We start from the raw sequence: 19,047 nt of genomic DNA, 5'->3' as shown, positions 1-19,047 counted from the left end.
GTTTCCTTTTGAGCTCTGACCAAACTGGAGAGCAGCTCCCCGTGTCCCAGGGGAGAGGCTGACAAAGGGCACGGTCCCATGCAGAAGTTCCGATGGCAGGAGTCTCTGTGCAGCTCTTTGTGTGTGGAACATCTGGGAACGGCCCCCACCCCACAGAGCTATTTGATGAACATAAACAAGCCCCAGCCCTGGGAGCACAAACAGAATGTGCACAGCTGTGCAGACGTCATGGCCTGCCTCTGGCTCTGCCAGGCAGGGCTGTGCACTGGGAGCAGCAGCAGAGCCAAGATGAGCTTTGCTTCCCTTCCTGGTGTTTTCCGTGTCCCCTGCTGAGTGAAGGGACACGGAGCCAAAGCGTCCCTGTCCTCGTGGTAGCAGTGGCCATGTGAGTATTGCATTTGCCTGCAGTGCAGTGTGGAGGTGATGGGGAGATGTCTCTGCTGAGGTTCTTGTCAGTCGTGGTGGAGCTCTGATCTGCTCTGGAGATCCACTTTTCCTCATCTGATTACACACAGAGCACTACTGGGAGCTGGTGGGAGTTTCACTTGTAGCATCGCAGAATTATGGGATGGTTTGGATTGAAAGGGACATTAAAACTTATCCCATCCCACCCCTGCTGTGGCAGGGACACCTCCCACTGTCCCAGGCTGCTCCCAGCCCCAATGTCCAGCCTGGTCTTGGGCACTTCCAGGGATCCAGGGGCAGCCCCAGCTTCTCTGGGCACCCTGTGCCAGAGCCTCACCTCCCTCCCAGGGAACAATTCCCTAGGACAAGCTCCTAAAAATGCCAGTCCCATTCATTTTCAGAGCTGCCCTATCTCAGACACAAAAAATTAGGTTATCACTAAATTTAGCCTGTTGCAGGCAGAACACCTTAGAATATGGGCAGAAACCCCTTAGATTATTCAGCTAAATCGTGGGCTAAATGCAGAAGAGGACAGAAGAGGACACAGAAGACGACAGAAGAGGACAGCCCCCGTGGTTGTTGTCCTCACCGTTGGGGTTGTAGCAGTAGGCGTCCCACCTCTCGCTCCTGTTGAGGCGAATTCCATAGTCAACAATTCCAGTCTTGCCAAAGCCACAGTTGGCTCCAGCTTTTACTATGGGATAACCAACTCTGCCCTTTGCCATCCAGCCAGCAGCACACACGTGGAAACCTGCAGCAGAGGGAAAATGAGACGTGGATTCCATCAGTCCTGGGCTGCTCTTATTCAACAAAGCCTTACTCAAGCTGATGGCTCGGTGACCTGGTGTAGTTGGCCTGATAGAAACTGAGCTACAAGGGAGAACAGGACGTTGAGAGGATAATTTTAAATACAGAGGATAAAACTGAATTAAGTTCTGTGTGATGTGATTACTGGTTCTTCATCTGAAGCCCCAAATCAAACGCAGATGGACGGCACAGTTCCCCGGGCAGTCGGTTTCAAGTGCTCTACCAGCACTTGTAATCCAATTATCCATTGGATGAGTTTTCCAAGGGTGTTCTCTTGTTTCCCTTTTGAAGTTACATGAATTTACTCAATCCTGTCTCAAGAGTTCTCAGCATTAAGTTCTAAAAATACATAAAATACTACAGACAAATACTACAGACAGCTAAAATCCCCAAGTATTTGCTTAAAACACTTTCAATTTAAATGTAAATACCTGAAATGCCTCGAGTATTTCTTGCCAAACAAAAAGATCCCGTTAATGCATTTTGTGGCTGAGAACTTAACAGCAAGAGCCAAAAAATGCAATGTTGTTCACCCTCTGGTAAAAACCCATCCAATGTTTTTATGGAGAGGAACTGGAACATATTTGTGGCATTTTAGGGCTCTGAGCTCCTCAGAAGAAACAAAAGTACCCTTTTCACATGTGCTGGTGCTGGGAGCCAGCTTCTGACTCAACAGCAGAGTGAAAAAATGTCTGGAGTACAGGATATTTTCCATTGTTTTCCCAGGGTTCTGAATGAATGAGAAACTTATTATTAGGAATCAGCTGGAAATACAGGGAAATACAGGGGACCCCTCACTAAGCTCCACTTTTCACTCGAAGCACAGAACTCATTCCCTTGCAGAGAAAATATCTTGATGGAAACAAAAGATGCTGAGTGGTTGGAGCGAGTCCAGAGGAACTCAGGGAGATGCTCTGGAGCCCTCTGGAGCCAGGTTGGGAGAGCTGGGAATGTTCTCCTGGAGAAGGGAAGGATCCAGGGAGAGCTGGGAATGTTCCCCTGGAGAAGGGAAGGATGCAGGGAGAGCTGGGAATGTTCCCCTGGAGAAGGGAAGGATGCAGGGAGAGCTGGGAATGTTCCCCTGGAGAAGGGAAGGATCCAGGGAGAGCTGGGAATGTTCCCCTGGAGAAGGGAAGGATGCAGGGAGAGCTGGGAATGTTCCCCTGGAGAAGGGAAGGATCCAGGGAGAGCTGGGAATGTTCCCCTGGAGAAGGGAAGGATCCAGGGAGAGCTGGGAATGTTCCCCTGGAGAAGGGAAGGATCCAGGGAGAGCTGGGAATGTTCCCCTGGAGAAGGGAAGGATCCAGGGAGAGCTCCGAGCCCCTTGCAGGGCCTGAAGGGGCTCCAGGAGAGCTGGAGAGGGACTGGGGACAAGGGATGGAGGGACAGGAGCCAGGGAATGGCTCCCAGTGCCAGAGGGCAGGGATGGATGGGATATTGGGAATTGGGAATTCCTGGCTGGGAGGGTGAGGACACCCTGGCACTCATGCTCAGTTACCAAATAGACAAAAATCCTTGGAGTTTCCAAATCTCTGAGGCCTGGAGCTCAAACCACACATGACAACACACGACCAGCCACCCTCAGAAGGAGCCCCGTGAGGACCAAAGGGTCCTGACTTTTTCCAGACCTATTTTCCGAGCCGCCTCCAGCTGCTGGTACGTGGCCAGGTGTCCTCCCTCGTACTCGCACACGGCCTTGGCCTCGGCATAGGTGAGGCGGTACTTGCCGGAGCGCGCCTCGCGGTGATACACGCCGGCTGCTCGCTCTGCGGGGACAAACGGGGACAAAGCTCAGGGATCAGCTCTCACCTGCTCCAGCAGCTCCCCCAGCCCTGCACGTCGGGCTGATCCTCGCCCAGGTGAAACCTTCAGCTGAGCCACGCAGGAAGAGGCAGGACAGCTCATCCTGCCTGAGCCAAAGGGATGTGTGACCCTAAGGGATGTGTGTGACACCCTAAGGGATGTGTGTGACCCTAAGGGATGTATGTGACACCCTAAGGGATGTGTGTGACCCTAAGGGATGTGTGTGACACCCTAAGGGATGTGTGTGACCCTAAGGGATGTGTGTGACCCTAAGGGATGTGTGACACCCTAAGGGATGTGTGTGACCCTAAGGGGTGTGTGTGACACCCTAAGGGGTGTGTGTGACCCTAAGGGATGTGTGTGACCCTAAGGGATGTGTGTGACCCTAAGGGGTGTGTGACCCTAAGGGATGTGTGTGACACCCTAAGGGATGTGTGTGACCCTAAGGGATGTGTGTGACACCCTAAGGGATGTGTGTGACCCTAAGGGGTGTGTGTGACCCTAAGGGATGTGTGTGACCCTAAGGGATGTGTGTGACCCTAAGGTACGTGTGTGACCCTAAGGGATGTGTGTGACACCCTAGGGGATGTGTGTGACCCTAAGGGGTGTGTGACCCTAAGGGATGTGTGTGACCCTAAGGGATGTGTGTGACCCTAAGGGGTGTGTGACCCTAAGGGATGTGTGTGACTGTAAGGGATGTGTGTGACACCCTAGGGGATGTGTGTGACCGTAAGGGATGTGTGTGACACCCTAAGGGATGTGTGTGACCCTAAGGTACGTGTGTGACCCTAAGGGATGTGTGTGACCCTAAGGTACGTGTGTGACCCTAAAGGGATGTGTGTGACCCTAAGGGATGTGTGTGACACCCTAAGGGATGTGTATGACCCTAAGGGATGTGTGTGACCCTAAGGGGTGTGTGTGACACCCTAAGGTATGTGTGTGACCTTAAGGGATGTGTGTGACCCTAAGGGATGTGTGTGACCCTAAGGGATGTGTGTGACCCTAAGGGATGTGTGTGACACCCTAGGGGATGTGTGTGACCCTAAGGGATGTGTGTGACACCCTAAGGGATGTGTGTGACCCTAAGGGATGTGTGTGACCCTAAGGGATGTGTGTGACACCCTAAGGGATGTGTGTGACACCCTAAGGGATGTGTGTGACCCTAAGGGGTGTGTGTGACACCCTAAGGGATGTGTGTGACCCTAAGGGATGTGTGTGACACCCTAAGGGATGTGTGTGACCCTAAGGGATGTGTGTGACCCTAAGGGGTGTGTGTGACACCCTAAGGGATGTGTGTGACCCTAAGGGGTGTGTGTGACACCCTAAGGTATGTGTGTGACCTTAAGGGATGTGTGACACCCTAAGGGATGTGTGTGACCCTAAGGGATGTGTGTGACCCTAAGGGATGTGTGTGACACCCTAAGGGATGTGTGTGACCCTAAGGGATGTGTGTGACCCTAAGGGATGTGTGACACCCTAAGGGATGTGTGTGACCCTAAGGGATGTGTGTGACACCCTAGGGGATGTGTGTGACACCCTAAGGGATGTGTGTGACCCTAAGGGATGTGTGTGACCCTAAGGGGTGTGTGTGACACCCTAAGGGATGTGTGTGACCCTAAGGGATGTGTGTGACCCTAAGGGATGTGTGTGACACCCTAGGGGATGTGTGTGACACCCTAAGGGATGTGTGTGACCCTAAGGGATGTGTGTGACCCTAAGGGGTGTGTGTGACAGCCAAAGGTAGCATTTGGTGCAGGAGAAGCTCAGAACAGAGCAAATTGGTGCTTGGAGAGTTTGTGAACAACAGAAGAGGAACAAAAGCTGGGAAGGCTCCCCCGGGATGGCTCCGGGGACAGCAGACATGGGAACCATGTGGGGTCAGCATCCCAAGCTCTGTGTGTCCCATCTGACTCAGGGAAAGCTCCTTCTGCATCCCCATCACAGCAGCCTTTTGGCTGGAACTCCCAGAGCCTTTGGAAGATGAATCAGAGCTTTGTTTTGAACCTCCAGAGAGGTGAAATCACAGCTACTTGGATAGAGGAGAGGCAGAAATTAAAGGGGGGAAAAATGTCAAATAAAAAATATCTGCGCGTGTGTCACAAAGGGCAGGACCAGAACAATTGCTGGCTGACATTTCTGCTGCACAGAAAATTAAAGCACTTTCTTCGTTATTTTTTTTACTTTGCTGTGGCAAGTCTGAGATAAAACAGCTTTCCAAGGAAACCTAGAAACTGCCGGTGCTGCTGCAAATTTTATAATCTTTGCATGTTGCACTTGTCTGGTGCCATATGCATGGAAATCTGTCTCAGCAGCAATCTGCATATCTAATCTGAAGGGGCTTTTTGTTTAGGTCTCACTTATATTTAGCATAATCTGAGAGGAATGGCTGTTTGCAGCTCTGCCCAGCCAACGTGACTGAGAAAAGATGGAAAGCAGGCAGCATTTTTACAGTAGTTATTTGTAGCATAAAAATAAAGGATGTATTTTCTAGGGACACGCTTGGAGCCAGGGTTAGGGGAGGTTTATATAAAAAGCCACGGAATTGTGGTTAGGAATGATGAGAGCCCTTAATAGACACGGGATGACGTTTGCCAGGGTGATTTTTGGACCTGCAGTTGCTGGCCTTGTGCCCAGAGAAATAAATTATATTGCTGACAACAGCCTCAGGAGAGGGAGAGCCTCTTTCTGCAGCAAGCCTGGGAATATCACTGGCATGGGCACAGGATAACAGCTCTTCCACAGAAAAATCTTCCTGAAGGAGCCAGTTCCATTAGCCACAACATCCCACAGCTGGGGGATCATGGCATGTTCTGGTACAAAAACTCCTTTTTAATTAAGAGTTTATTCATAGGAAGTATTACTTTGCAGTCACTCAATAATCTGTCATGGCTAAGCTCATGGGAAATCAGGATCAATCAGCTCGCTGTGTGTGTGGAGTTGGGAATGTTGGGTTGGATTGGGAATGCAGGGCTGGTAGAGCCCTGAATCCCTCAGGAACTGAGCCTGGCTGCTCTGGGAACAGCCTGGAATCCACATTATTGATCCCTGCAGAGCCCAGGGAAGGGAGCTGGAAGGTGATTGGAAACCACTGATGGTATTCCTTGAGCTCTCAGAGCTGCCACTACAAACTCACTATTATTGGGTTTTTTTCACTGGCAATATCATTTTCAGACCTTATCCCTCTAAAGGTATCTCCCCCCACTTATTGCTGGAATGTCACTGGATTTTCCAGAATATTGCTGGCAAGATCAGCCCTTCAGAGAGTCTGCCAGGCTGAGACCAGCAGCAGCACCACCCTGTGAGGAGCAACCAGCTTTCATCTCTTTTATTCCTCTGCAACGTGAATAAAGAGCCTTTGGGAAAACAGACCACACACACGTCCTCCCCCCAGCTCTGAGAGCTGCTGCTGCCTCTGGGTGTCCCTGTTAATGACACAGAAAATCCTAATTAACTGATGGGAGCTTGAACTGGAAAATTTTTTCCCCCCATCTCTCCTTAATTCCAGGTGGGGCTGTGTGGGCAGATAAACTCCTGATCAAACCCAGACCTAGATCAGAGCAGGGTTAGCTCCTCATTTACATATTTATGTCTCTGGATATACTTCCCTACACATATTCACAGGAAAACGTGCACAAATTGCTGTTCACGGTGGTGAGCTCGTGGCCCTGTGGATAAACCTGCAGGAAATGTTGATTTTTCTGGTGAGCACAAGCACGTGCCACAGGGCCATGGTTTGGTTCCACGGCTGGCAGTCCGTGTTTGTTCCAACTCCCACTTCCCAAAACACTCCTTGGAGCCCGGAGACAGCAGGATCCTGCAAGGACAGTGACCCTCAGCTCACCCACAGCAGCGGGAGGTGGGGAAATGCAGCCAGCCTCTGCTGCACAAACACAGGCAGCGGGAAATTTGGCCAATAAAATACCTGCAATGTGCATGAAACCAATGCTAAATGGCAAATAAAGAGGAATATTTCACTTTTAAGCAGAGGGTGGCCACGTAGAGCTCCGGGCAGGGGCCTCTGCTGCTCAGAGAACTTCACCAAATGGGGTTGGTGTAGCCCCTGAACCCCCCAGACACAGGCATGGGAATGGGAAAGGAATTGGAATTGTGAAAAGAGTGCAGCAGCTGTCCTGGAAAACCCCATGGCACTGAGAACTGGCACTGGAACAAGCCTAGGAACAAACCTGAGCACAACTGCGCTGACCCCCACCTCAGCTGGCAATAAATCCCTGGTCACAACGTGCTGGTGGCAAAACTGGGCAGCACTGAAATTCCATTGGCACCAGGAATCACTGAAATTCCATTGGCACCAGGAATGAATTCCCAAGGAGGTGACAGAGGCACCTGCAGCAGCACTGGCTGAGGAGCACGAGGGGTTTTGTGACAAGGAAAAAGGTAAAAGGCAGGAGAGTTTCCAGAGTGGCAGCAATTCCAGATTTTATATCTATATATGCCAAGGGTTTGTGGAGGGACAAGGTGAAATGGAAATTTTCCTGGATTTTGGGTTTGGTTCTTTATCAGAAGAGGAGAAAAGCAAAGCTCAGATGTCACTGTGCATCTCCAGGTTTTATTCCACTGATGCTCGAGCACGGTGAAGCTGAGATTGGGGTGACTTCTTTTACTATTCAAGTTATTTTTAAATGCAAAGAAGCATGGACTGGATGGCTGAGAATTTGCCAGTTTTATCTTCATTTATATACAGAGTGACTGAATTCCATTGGTAATTCAATTAACTGCACTCTGAGGTTCATTTCAATAATGTTACTGCTGTACTTGCACAAGATGGTGCACTTCTATTTTGGTTTGTTTATTTAGAGAAAGCCATCAGGTTTTTTACCCCCTGGTTTATTTACTCTCCTGGTAAATGCTTAGAGGTGTAGCCAAACAGAATTTTATGATGCATTCCAATTAGCACACAGTTGTTCCATTTTAAAGCATTGAAAAGATTTTTCTTCCATTTGACTTCAGTTCATGAAATTGCTCAAATGATCGCTGTTATCCCAAATTTTTGAACGGCTGAGGTGGAGCCTGGAGCCTCCTTCTTGGGGCTCTCCCCACCTGAGCACCCTCAGGAATTGTGAGGCACAACAGGCACGGCCCGAGGTTTGGGGGGGAAGGAGAAGTCATTAAAAATGTGCAGCCAAATGGAAAAGTTAATTTCGGTGCCTCGTTTGTGTTCCTGGTGCTTTGCAGGCTCCTCTGAGAGGGGCTGGAGCCACGTGGTGGCTCATGAGACACCTGAGCACAGGCAGCTCCAGGGATTCCTGAAAATCCTCAGGGAAATACACGGCATTCTACGGGGGATAAAGGATTTGTAAGTATTTGGAAAGCAGAGCACTCCGTGCGTGCCTTGATTTTGGCATCCTCGATGAGGCTCTACCCTGAGTCAGTTCTCTGTTGCATTGGATAATTATAACGAGCTATAAAAGAACTCTCAGAGCTCTTGAAACCCACTTGAGGTACAAGAACCAATTCCCACAGCATTTTTGTCTTGCCCATTTGAAATCTTCTCCGTGCTGCTAAATGATGTGAACAAGCCAATGGCCCAAACATCCCCATTTCTGCACTTTTCCAGAAAGCCAGGAAATGTTATCACTATTATTTCCAGATCATTTAGTTCCACATGCAGGACCCCAGGCATGGGAAGTATGCTCATGCAGAAAGTAATTCATTCCTTTGGCAAATGTTTCTTTCCAGGCTCGTTTTCCCTCAAAACAAAGCCACTGTTATTTGATGAACGCAGTTTTCACTTTACCTCCTGCTGCAGGAAAAGACATTCAGATGAAATGTTCTATAATTACCTTTCCCTGCAGCTCAGTGAAACTGCACAAATAGGAAGCTTGTAAAAAGGGACAGTCACTACTCAGGTAAAGCGATTTCAATAAATTTCAGCGCAGAATTTGGTCGATACCAACACACAGCTCCGCTCTGCGGTGCTGGGAGCTCATCCTTCCCCTGCAGCAAACCATTGGTGATAAGGAAGAGATTTCTTACCTAACCAGATGGAGTTGTGCAGCACTCCATCCTTGAAGCCCCAGGCTCCAGCCTCGTCCCACAGCAGGGCAGAGAAGAAGAGCAGCGCAATCATCTCCGGGGCAGCGAGGGGCTGGGAATATTCCCGGCTCTCCCACTCCAGGCTGGCTCTGCAGCTGCCTCGATCCTCCCGCAACATCTGGGAGCCAGATCTTAAATAGAGTGCTCAGCTGTGAGGTCAGCGGGGCTGCTCCAATTGTGCTGCTGCACTTCTTACCCAACTGCTGTGGTGTCTGCAGCGGCCCATGTGACTCACGGCTGGCTCTGCTCATTCCCAGCCTGGCCAAAATTCCATCCCATCCCTCGCTGCTGTAGCACACACGGACACAGAGCCAAGCTCTGCTCCCTCCTCAGCGCTCGCTGCCTTCAGATTCCGTACAATAAAACCAGGAGCCAGCCTATCTGCTGTGAGTGTTTCCAGTCACACCATTTACAGCATCCAAGAGATCCCACACACTCCTTCTCACCCTCATTTAAACATTCCCTCCTCCAAGAGATCCCACACACCCCTTCTCACCCTCATTTAAACATTCCCTCCTCCAAGAGATCCCACACACTCCTTCTCACCCTCATTTAAGCATTCTGTCATTTTATAGAGAATTTGGGTTTATTTTCATCATGGATTCATTTTCCCAGCGGGTTTATTTTCCCAGTGAAAAGATCAATGGAAAGAAGTCTGGAGAGAATGTTTTGCACTGGTTGTTTGAATCCAGTTTCCCTACGTGGGATCTGTAATTGCAAATCAAACTCCAGCATCAGCACAAAGCTGCAAGTGTCAAAAGCAGCTGCTCTTTGTTCTGCAAGTGGGAAACCAAGCTCAAAAGTTCCCCTCCAAAGCACAGTTTAAGGTCTGGTTCACAGCATGACAGCTGTCTGCCTGTCTTCCCTTCTGGCTGCAAGTGAATCCTGCAGCTGCTCCTCGTGGATGAGTGGGAGAGGAGAAAGGGGGAAAGATGAGGGGATGGAAAAATGGTCTGGGGCTCCACACTCACCAGCAGTCCTTGGAAAACTCTGCCCTCCAGTTCTGATAACTTGTGAGTCAGGAGCTGTGGACAGAAATGTGCTCATGAGCATGCAACCCAAGGAATGAGATCGATGGAAAGGGAAGGGTGGAGGTGTCTGTGCCTACTCACAGATGTTTTGGCACAGATGACTTGTACCACTGAGGAAGGTTCTTCATCACTCCAGCCCTCGAGTGGTGGATGCTGAACGGTCAGGGTTGGTGCTTTGGCCGTACTTGTTTTCTGCTCTACGGAATCCCAGAATTACTGAGGTTGGAAAAGTCATTCCAGCCCATGGAGCCCCAGCTGTCCCCACCGTGTCCCCACCCAGAGCCCTGAGTGCCACCTCCAGGAATTCCCTGGACACCTCCAGGGATGGGCACTGCAAACCTCCCTTTCCATGGGGAAATTCCTGCTGCTGTCCCCCCTGAGACTGTTCCCTTGTCCTGTCCCTTGTTGCCAACCTCCTGTCACGGAGTTGCTGAGAGATTTGTTACAGTCAGAGGTGAAGTTGATTCCCTTGATGGACTAATGGGTGCTTTTTATCAATTATGCTAATTTCCCAAAACCTATGAAAATGTACAAAATGTCTTTTTGTGGATATCCTTCCAGAACAAAGGTCTTTAAATAAAGATCCACTTTTCTATTAGCTCCTTCCTCAAATTATCCCGAGTTTCATTTCCAGGCTGGGAAAAAGGCAACACCTGGAGGTGGCACTCAGTGCTCTGGGCTGGGGACAAGGTGGGCACAGCTTGGATGATCCTGGAGGGATTTTCCAGCCTCGATGATCCTGGGACTCCAAGAAAATCCCTGCAGGGCTCAGCACAGGTTTGATAGTGAACGATGAGCATTTTGGTCCCAACTCCAGGGAGCTGCAAAGGAAATTTTCTACCTGCAAACCCCAGCAGAAGCTCTCACCACCAGGAAGACATTCCACAGCTGGACACAGCACCCAGCTGATATTCTTCAGCTCTCTTCCAAGTTTCCCACATTTAAATATATCCCAGACAAATCTTATATAAATTGGAGGGGGGATAATAAGTTTTTATTAACTCTTTCCTTAATTTCTTCCTTAACTCTTTCCTCGTTAAGAAATAGTTTGAAAGTTTTTCTCTGGGTTTTATGAGCACTCAAAGTAAACTCTAAATTTGGTGATTCCCAAACTGGTGTGACACCCACAGTGATAAAAGGGAAAAAAACCACACAGGAACTTAATGAATGAACCACTGAGGAGGAAGGAATTTTTTAAAAATGTGTGTATGTGGGTCATGAATCTCTTTGCATTAATTTAAATATCAAACACCCAAACTTTTCTTTCTTCTTCCATTTATATACACAGGGAGAATATTTATAGACAAAGTTTAGCTTTTAGATTTTGTAGTCATATCTTATTATTTGTGGTATAGAATATATAACAATTACATCGTTTATGGCTTTGAGAATGAGCCCAAGAACAATCCCAAAAATAATGGATTGAAATGAAAGGAATGCAGGGAAAAGCTTTTCATTGGGAATTTTGGTTTTTTTGAGAAACTGTAATCTTATTGAGAAAAAATTACTTGGAGGGAAGTGTAGGAAAAGGAGTTCAGGGGAAGAGGGAGTGGGAGAATTAAGGTTTTTTCTTATGAGAAAAAAAAAAACAACCTAAAAATAGCTGCTGTGAATTGAATTTACTTTTTGAATTTACACTGGGGGGAACCTAGGAATGGAGGAGGAGCTATTTAACATAAAGAGAGGAAAAAGCCTGACAATAAAATCATCCCCATCCTGAGTTAAATTTAGGCTGAAAAGCCAAAGATAATTCCAAACTAGAAGTTAAGTTTTAGAACAGCCAAACAAGAAGAACACCTGATTTATTCTGGATATTTGAGGAGGAATTTGGACTTGATGTTCTTTAAAAAGAGGCCGTTTCCACCGATCTTATCTTTATCCCATTTTAAACCAATCTGATTTTATTTTGAACTTTTTTTCCATAGACTGAGGTACAAGGTACAAGTTGAAGGGTGGTCCCAGGACCTCCATGGAGAGTTTAGGAACCCTCAGATCCCAACCAAATGGCAGAAATAATTATCATTATATGAGTTATTCCTGCTGGATACTCAACCCTTCCTTCATCAGAACATCTTGTAATTAGCTTGGATGCCTTGTGCTCCAGTGAAAGCTAAAAGTGACGCAGAAATGGTGGTTTTGGGGAAAGAATTGGTGAAATATTTACACTTACGGTTTAGACTAACGAGAAAAATCACTTTTTATGGATTTCTTGTTGGAAAAGTCTTGTTGTATGGATATTTATGGATATCTTGTTGTTTAGATTTCTAAATTTTTCACACATTTGTTGTACTTAAGGAAAGACAGGAGAAATTTTAATGACATTTCCCAACTTTTTCTGTTCCTTATAGGCTTCAGATGATGCAATTTTAGAAGAATTTGATAACGTGAGAACTTCTTGGCCAACGATGTTACCATTTATTGTCCCAGGGTTAACTTAATCTTTCAGGGAAGATTTTTTTCTCTTGGAACTAAATATTTTTAAACCTTCTCTCCTTTGTCTTGTAGTCTGATTCTCCTTGATTCCCGTTTTTATCAGCGACGTCAACGAGAGACAAGAATCGAGCATTGTGCGTAGCGGCGCTTTGGTTTAGGGAAAGCAAACAAAAACCTTCATGTGAAAGCCGAACAAACCCCAAACATTTGGGATTATTAAGAGCAGATGTGAGCAGAGAAGAATGGATTCACTCATAAAAAACCTGAATGTTTGCCAAGGGCAGATATCTGAAGTCCTATAGTGACAGCTGCTCTCAAGAATAAGAGTTGAACCCATCAACATTTGAAATGTGTATATTACATAGATATAAAATAGATATAAAATTAACGAGTGTCTCAGGGATGTCCTTCCATGTTTTAAAACTGTGGAAATCCAGTCAAAAAGCACAAAATGTTGTAAACAGAGTTTTCAGCCTGTGGTACTGAGGAATAGGTAATGGGGTAGGGGGATGCCAAGACAAACAGGCTCCAAGGATTGCCAAGAAACTTTGCAAATTAAAAACAACTTGCAGCTTCAGCCAGGACAAAGCCAACTACAACAATTTGGGGGGGGGTTATGAAAATATGAATGTTCAAGTGCAAAATTAATGTATGCAAAGGGTCAGATGTGCAGAATTTAAGAGCACAGGTAGAACATGTGAGATTTGTTCTTTGTGTATTAAATAGACACCAAATAATCAGAGATTTTAAAATTATGTCCTCTCATAGTATGTATTATACACCATTCATTTCTTTACACATCATCTATTTATAAAAATATAGTATTATAGATATTTATTTGCTGCTGGAGAAATGTCCTTTAGAAATAAGTCAGGTTTTTAAAACACTTCTTTCACTTAAAATGACTTTGACAAGAAGATGCCTTAAGCAGGAAAATGCATCCAAAATGAAAGCATCCAAGGGAACTTGGCAGGCCTAATGTAATATGTATTTATATAACATATATTATGTTTATACATATATAAAAATAAAAATATTACTGCCTTGCAGAGGTACGTGAAACATCTGGGATTTACCTTACAGGAATTTTTAAAGTATTTTATATGAATTGTTTTCACAGTGGTGAAAGGAAGGTTGGAGTTGAATCACTGGTGACCATTCAAGCTCGTGGAGACTTTTTGGGAAAAAGACTCTCTGTTCAAGCAGTTTGGGGGAATAAATATTCCTTTAATCTCCCAAGCTTTAAAAATGGGGAATTCTAAGAAATCCCCCAGTGTGTGAAATAATAGAGATAATTTTTTATGCCCTCCAAAGGTATAAATCAACCGCAAGGAATAATTACTTCTGAGAAAGGAATAATAACAATTCCTCTCATCCCCTAAGCTGGGCATAGGCAGGTTGGGAGTTTTGAGAAGCAAAATATTGCCATGAGTTTGGGAATGAGAAATTGAGAAAATGACATTTTTGGGAATGATAACTGAGAAAATTTAGAGAGATCCATTGGAAAAATTGGTCTTTCTAGTCATCATCCTTCTCCATGTTCTTGATGTGCTGTTTATGATTGATAGTCCTGGTAGGTGGATTAAAAAAGGAATTTATTAGCCCCAGGATAGCATTGGATAGCCCAGCACTCCATCATTCTTCCTTAAACTCTGCACTTTGGAAAAGCTGGAACTCCTTGGGTGTTTTTTCCAGAGCAATCCAGAATCACCAAGGTTGGAAGAGACCTTTAGGATCATGGAGTCCAAGCATGAAAACACAGCTGTGGAAAACACAGAAAGAATCTGGAGTGCAGGGAAAAGGGAAAATCCCTGAATCTCCAGGAGCTGCCTGTTCAGGCTCTCTCTTCCACTTTTTCCTTGGGATTCCTTGAGCCTAACGCCTTCCAACGCCTTGGGACGCAGAATTCCAGCCCTGCCAGCAGCTCCTTCCACAAAAGCCAGGCTAAAACCTGCTGTCCTCTTCCTGTGCTCCCCATGGGACAAGGTGTCCACCCACACTACCAATCCCAGCTGGACAATCCAGGTGACAATTCCAGTCACCTAGGTCTGGAAAACGATGATTATTAGGACAAACCGCTCCCTGTGCCGTGTCCTGGGCTGGTGCTCCAGGAGATCATCACCAGATTCCTTCACTCCTTGTTTTGGGTGGTGTTCCAAGGGGTGTAGTTGGATGCAGGGATTCTCCACAGGGATAATCCAGATATGACCTTATCACCCTGGACACTGATATGGTGCTGGTGGAATCTGTCTTTGGTCAGGCAAGCACCTCTGGCTTCATGAAAACCAAGCACCAAATTCATCTGCTCTGCAGTGTCAGGATAAATTCCTCCTGAATCCCAGCGAGATGGATTTGGTGAGAACACACTGGGATTAGTCTCAGCAGGAATTGCTGAAGATATCCCTTCATGTCTGCAACTCTTATTTAAAAGGAATATTCACAGTTTCGGACAAACCCCTCCCTGTGCCATGTCCTGGTCTCCCAGCAAGGCCATCACCCTTCACTCCTCATTTTGTATTCCAAAGTTTGTAGTTGAATCAGGGATTCCGTTATTCCAGATATTATCTTGTCACCCTGGAGACTGATCTGGAGGTGCTGGTGGAACCTGTCCTTGTCCAAGGTCAGCTCAAGGGCAGAACCTCCAGCTCCATAAAACCGAGCTCACACATTGATGTGTCTGCAGTTTGAGGCTAAATTCCCCCTGAATCCCAGCGAGATGGATTTGGGGATAACACACTGGGATTAGTCTCACCAGTATTGCCTAAAATGTCCCCTCATGTCTGCAACACTCATTTCCTACCCCCTGCCCCTGGATTTTCTCTCCTCCCTCCCGCTGTCTGCTCCAGCTGCTGAGGAAATGAACTTTCTGTCTTTTCCTAATGACTCAAGATTTTATCAGCTTTTCTTCTGGTACTCTTAATTTATTTATTTTAGTGTGATGTGTGAGATCTCTGTCTCCCATTTCCTAACTTCTGTGCAGGGCTGGGCTGTGGATTTCCTTGTGTGAGTGGGCACAGTTCCCATCCTGTGGGATCAGAAGCCAGCCGCTGTCTCTCACTCCTGGAACTCCATGATTGCAGCGTCCAGCGTGGTGCCAGCTCATGCTCCTGGCATAGCCTCCTAATCCTGGAAATTCCTGCTTGCACAATTTGGCTGGAAATGGGTTTATAAAGTATGGATTATTTCATCTTCTTCTGAAGTAATGCTTGGAATTTCTCCTCTAGGTGGTCCAAATCAGCATCTTCCCTTAGGAATGAGCTGCTGGAGGTCTGGGCTTCCAAAGGAGGCAATCCCAGCTTTTCAGCCTGCTGTAAATACTGAATAAATGATTTGCTTTAAAACTCACACTTTCCTCTTCCAACCATCCTGTGGTTCAGATGTGTCTTTATTTCCTGTGCCCATGAGCCATTGTCTCCTTCCCAGATTATCCTGGTGGGTGTGGGTTTTTTATGGAGTTTCAATTCTCCTTCCTTTACTTCTTTTTAAAAATCTATTTTCTCTCTTTTCTTTCTGATTATGAAATAAAATTGAATATCCTATCCCATGGTAACATCACTCCATTAAATTCATTTTTACACTACTGTGGCCTCAACCTCCTCTTCACACATTTATTAAAATTCCCCTTTGCTTTGTTCACACACTTGGCAGGTTGTGACTGATCACATTTTATTTTTATAATATTAATTTGTCTTTACTTTTCATGCTCTGCCTGTGCTTCTCTTAATCCACCAGCCTGAGAGCCATTAGAACACTTCACTCCTAAATACCAATTCCAAAGGCAAACCAATCCCCTTCAGCCAGATTAATTCCCTTGTACAAATACATCGAGTTCTTTTAAATCAACACCACATCCAAAGTGTCAAAAATGGATCAAAATAACCCAGATAATTGCTCTTAAACATTCCCACTCATTCTGAGATTTCGACAGCTTGTGAATGGAAAACACAAATTCCCTGTTGTTTACAATAGAATCGATTAATATTCCCCTGATAATTATCTTGCCCAAGAGTAAATATTATTAAACACCACTCCAGGCAGTGTGGAAAGAAATATCAGTGGGCTAATAAATGGAAAATTATAGTTCTTACCACTTGAAGCTGAAAAGGTAAAACAAGAATTCTTGCAGGTCTCACAAAATAAGTGAAAAATATTCTTTTTCTCAATATGAGGAGTTTTTAAACAGCACCACCAAAGTGCCCTGTGGGTATGAATTACTGCATTTAAAGATGGATATCCATGAATTTACAATTTTAGGCCAACTTTGCACTGCCACAAACCCAATGTGGCTGATTTCAAGTGACAAACTGGGGTTTGCATCTGGGCCAGGAGCAGGATGGAACTTCAGCCTGAATTCAGTATCTTGGAACAAGAGGAGCTTTAAGGTCCCTTCCAACTCAAGTTTTTCTATGATTCCATGGCTTCAAAATATTCAAATTCAGCCTTAGAAAAACTGATAAGCAAAGCTTTCCTTGATATCATTGCCACAATGGACTACCCTAATGAAAATTAGGTTAATTTCTGTTTCCTTCTGTTTTATTACAGTTTTCCTACATTTTTTCCTATTTTTTTTCATGTTCATGTTGCCATCCTGGTGGAACAAGTGTGGAGTTTGATATCCAGTGGTTTGCAGACCAGATCCAGGTCTTTTCCAGGAATCCCAGCCCAACTCGAGCAGATTTGCAAAGCTCTCAAGCTGGCAGTGTCACCCCAGAAATTCTGTTCTCTCTCCTCCCTGAATAGCAGCAGCTGCATCCCATTAAATAAATCAATATCCCAAATTTAGAGCAGGGTGATGAAAGTGGAATGAATCATCTTTTTCCCCAAAAGTTGGTGATACAAATTTACCAAGATTTACTGTCTGTGGAATATCCGAGGCTTTGATGCAGGACTCCTCCTGCCAGCACACTCATCCTGGGAAAGGTAATTCCTGAGGAATTCAATATATTTCAATATATTTTCTTTCTTTCCATAACTGCTTTTTACCCAACTTTTTAAAAAAAACTCAGTTTTGTCTGGTGAAATAATAGAACCACAAATTCATTCAGTGAATTTTAAGACTGTGAATAATATCAGAGTAGATATTTAATGTTGAATTACCGTGAGACTTGTCAGATCTAAACCAGAAAATTCAGGATTAGGAGCCACTTCTTTTAGAGCTGGACACAGGAAAGTATCTTCAGCCAGAATCAGTGTCATAAAAAACAGAGTTTAAAGAAATCCTGTAAAAATGAAACCGTTTTTAGGAGTTGGTAACACTTGGAAATGAGCTGGGCTGAGAGTTGTTGGTTCTTTATGTACAAGAGTGAAGGCAGAAATTGAAATATAAGTACATCCAAAACAATTAAAGCCTGGGTTATTTTGGAAAAAATGGAAAAAAAATTAAAAGGGAAAGGGAAGAAGGGAAACGGAAAGGAGAAGGAAAAAGGGAAAGGAAAAGGGGAAGGAAAAAGGGAAAGGAAAATAAAAAGGGGAAAAGGGAAAGGTAAAGGAAAAAGAAAAATGAAGAGAAAAAGGAAAAGGAGAAGAAAAAAGAGAAATGGAAAGGAATAATAAAGGAAAAATGCAAAGGGAAATCTCCTGTATTCCCCTGCAGGGCCTGTCTGCAGAGGTGTCTCCATGAAGAAGGAAGTGGGATTCCCACAGGAGCAAAGGAATCACTCCTCGATCAATCCTTGGCTTCCCCTGGGCCTCCCAGCACAACCTGGGAATGAAACAAAGGATGGGGAATCCTCTCCAGGCAGTGCTGGGCATTCCCATCTCCCCTCTGCCAAACCCCTGGCTCGGGCTGGAAGGAGAAGCTCAGGACATTCCCTGAAGACGGGAGCTTCCCATCGGCTCTCACTGCCACTGCTCCCAGTCAGGGCCGGGAAAGTGGGAGATGAGGTCTGGAATGTCAGACGAGAGCCCAGGGCTTGTCAGGATTGGGGAGTGGGATGAGCCAAACCAGGAGTGCTCATGAACCAAGCCCAGCACACTCAGTGCTCATTAACAGCTTCTCAGAAATGACCTTTCCTCACCACTCATGAGTTTTTCTGGGAATGCATCAAGGCCAAGGCTCTAGAACACTGGGATCTTCTTCCTAGAAATATCTACATAAACAATTCCCATGTTTTGACTTGCACATATTCACTTTTAATTCATCTCAGCTGTACCATGGCTTTCTATATAAGACTTTCTCTCTGCTTGACACTCAGTGCTTCTTTCAAGAAGAATGGGTTGTGTAAAATAATTTGGGGAATAAAAAAATAAAGGGGGAGAAACGTCACAATTGCTCTCAAAAAATCATTTCTAGAGACTGAGGCATGTATTTAAATATTGCCAAAATTTATTTTAGATATTATTTTTTAATTACTTAAATATTACCTGAAAGATTATATTGGTAGTTTACAATCAAAGTTATATTCTTTCAGAAATCCTGCTGACTACAAAGTTTGGAAAGAAACAGGAAAGGTGTTTGTTTTTTTTAATGGGATCATGGAATTCCAGAGTGGTTTGTGTTGGGCAGGGACATTAA

The 19,047-nt window shown here is 45.5% G+C and overlaps 1 protein-coding gene across 2 annotated transcripts in view; it reads right to left on the bottom strand.

Annotated features, from left to right (window-relative positions):
• The window catches only part of TNFAIP6 (TNF alpha induced protein 6), a 28,362-nt gene that overhangs the window by 5,517 nt on the left and 3,798 nt on the right, over positions 1 to 19,047 (bottom strand). The window contains exons 3-8 of one of the 2 annotated variants that reach the window (XM_086896004.1): positions 17,631 to 17,752; positions 10,182 to 10,297; positions 10,041 to 10,094; positions 9,010 to 9,200; positions 2,841 to 2,978; positions 995 to 1,156 (exon numbers count right to left, since the gene is read on the bottom strand). In XM_086896004.1, the coding sequence (XP_086752130.1) occupies positions 995 to 1,156; positions 2,841 to 2,978; positions 9,010 to 9,187 (478 nt within the window). In that variant the 5' untranslated portion in view covers positions 9,188 to 9,200; positions 10,041 to 10,094; positions 10,182 to 10,297; positions 17,631 to 17,752. The remainder of the gene's footprint in view (positions 1 to 994; positions 1,157 to 2,840; positions 2,979 to 9,009; positions 9,201 to 10,040; positions 10,095 to 10,181; positions 10,298 to 17,630; positions 17,753 to 19,047) is intronic. The other variant, XM_086896005.1, reaches the window with a different exon arrangement.

The sequence above is a fragment of the Cyanistes caeruleus genome, chromosome 7, assembly GCF_971803275.1.
Source record: "Cyanistes caeruleus chromosome 7, bCyaCae1.hap1.1, whole genome shotgun sequence".
Classification (NCBI taxonomy): Eukaryota; Metazoa; Chordata; class Aves; order Passeriformes; family Paridae; genus Cyanistes; species Cyanistes caeruleus.
This window is presented reverse-complemented; position numbering and strand designations above follow the sequence as displayed.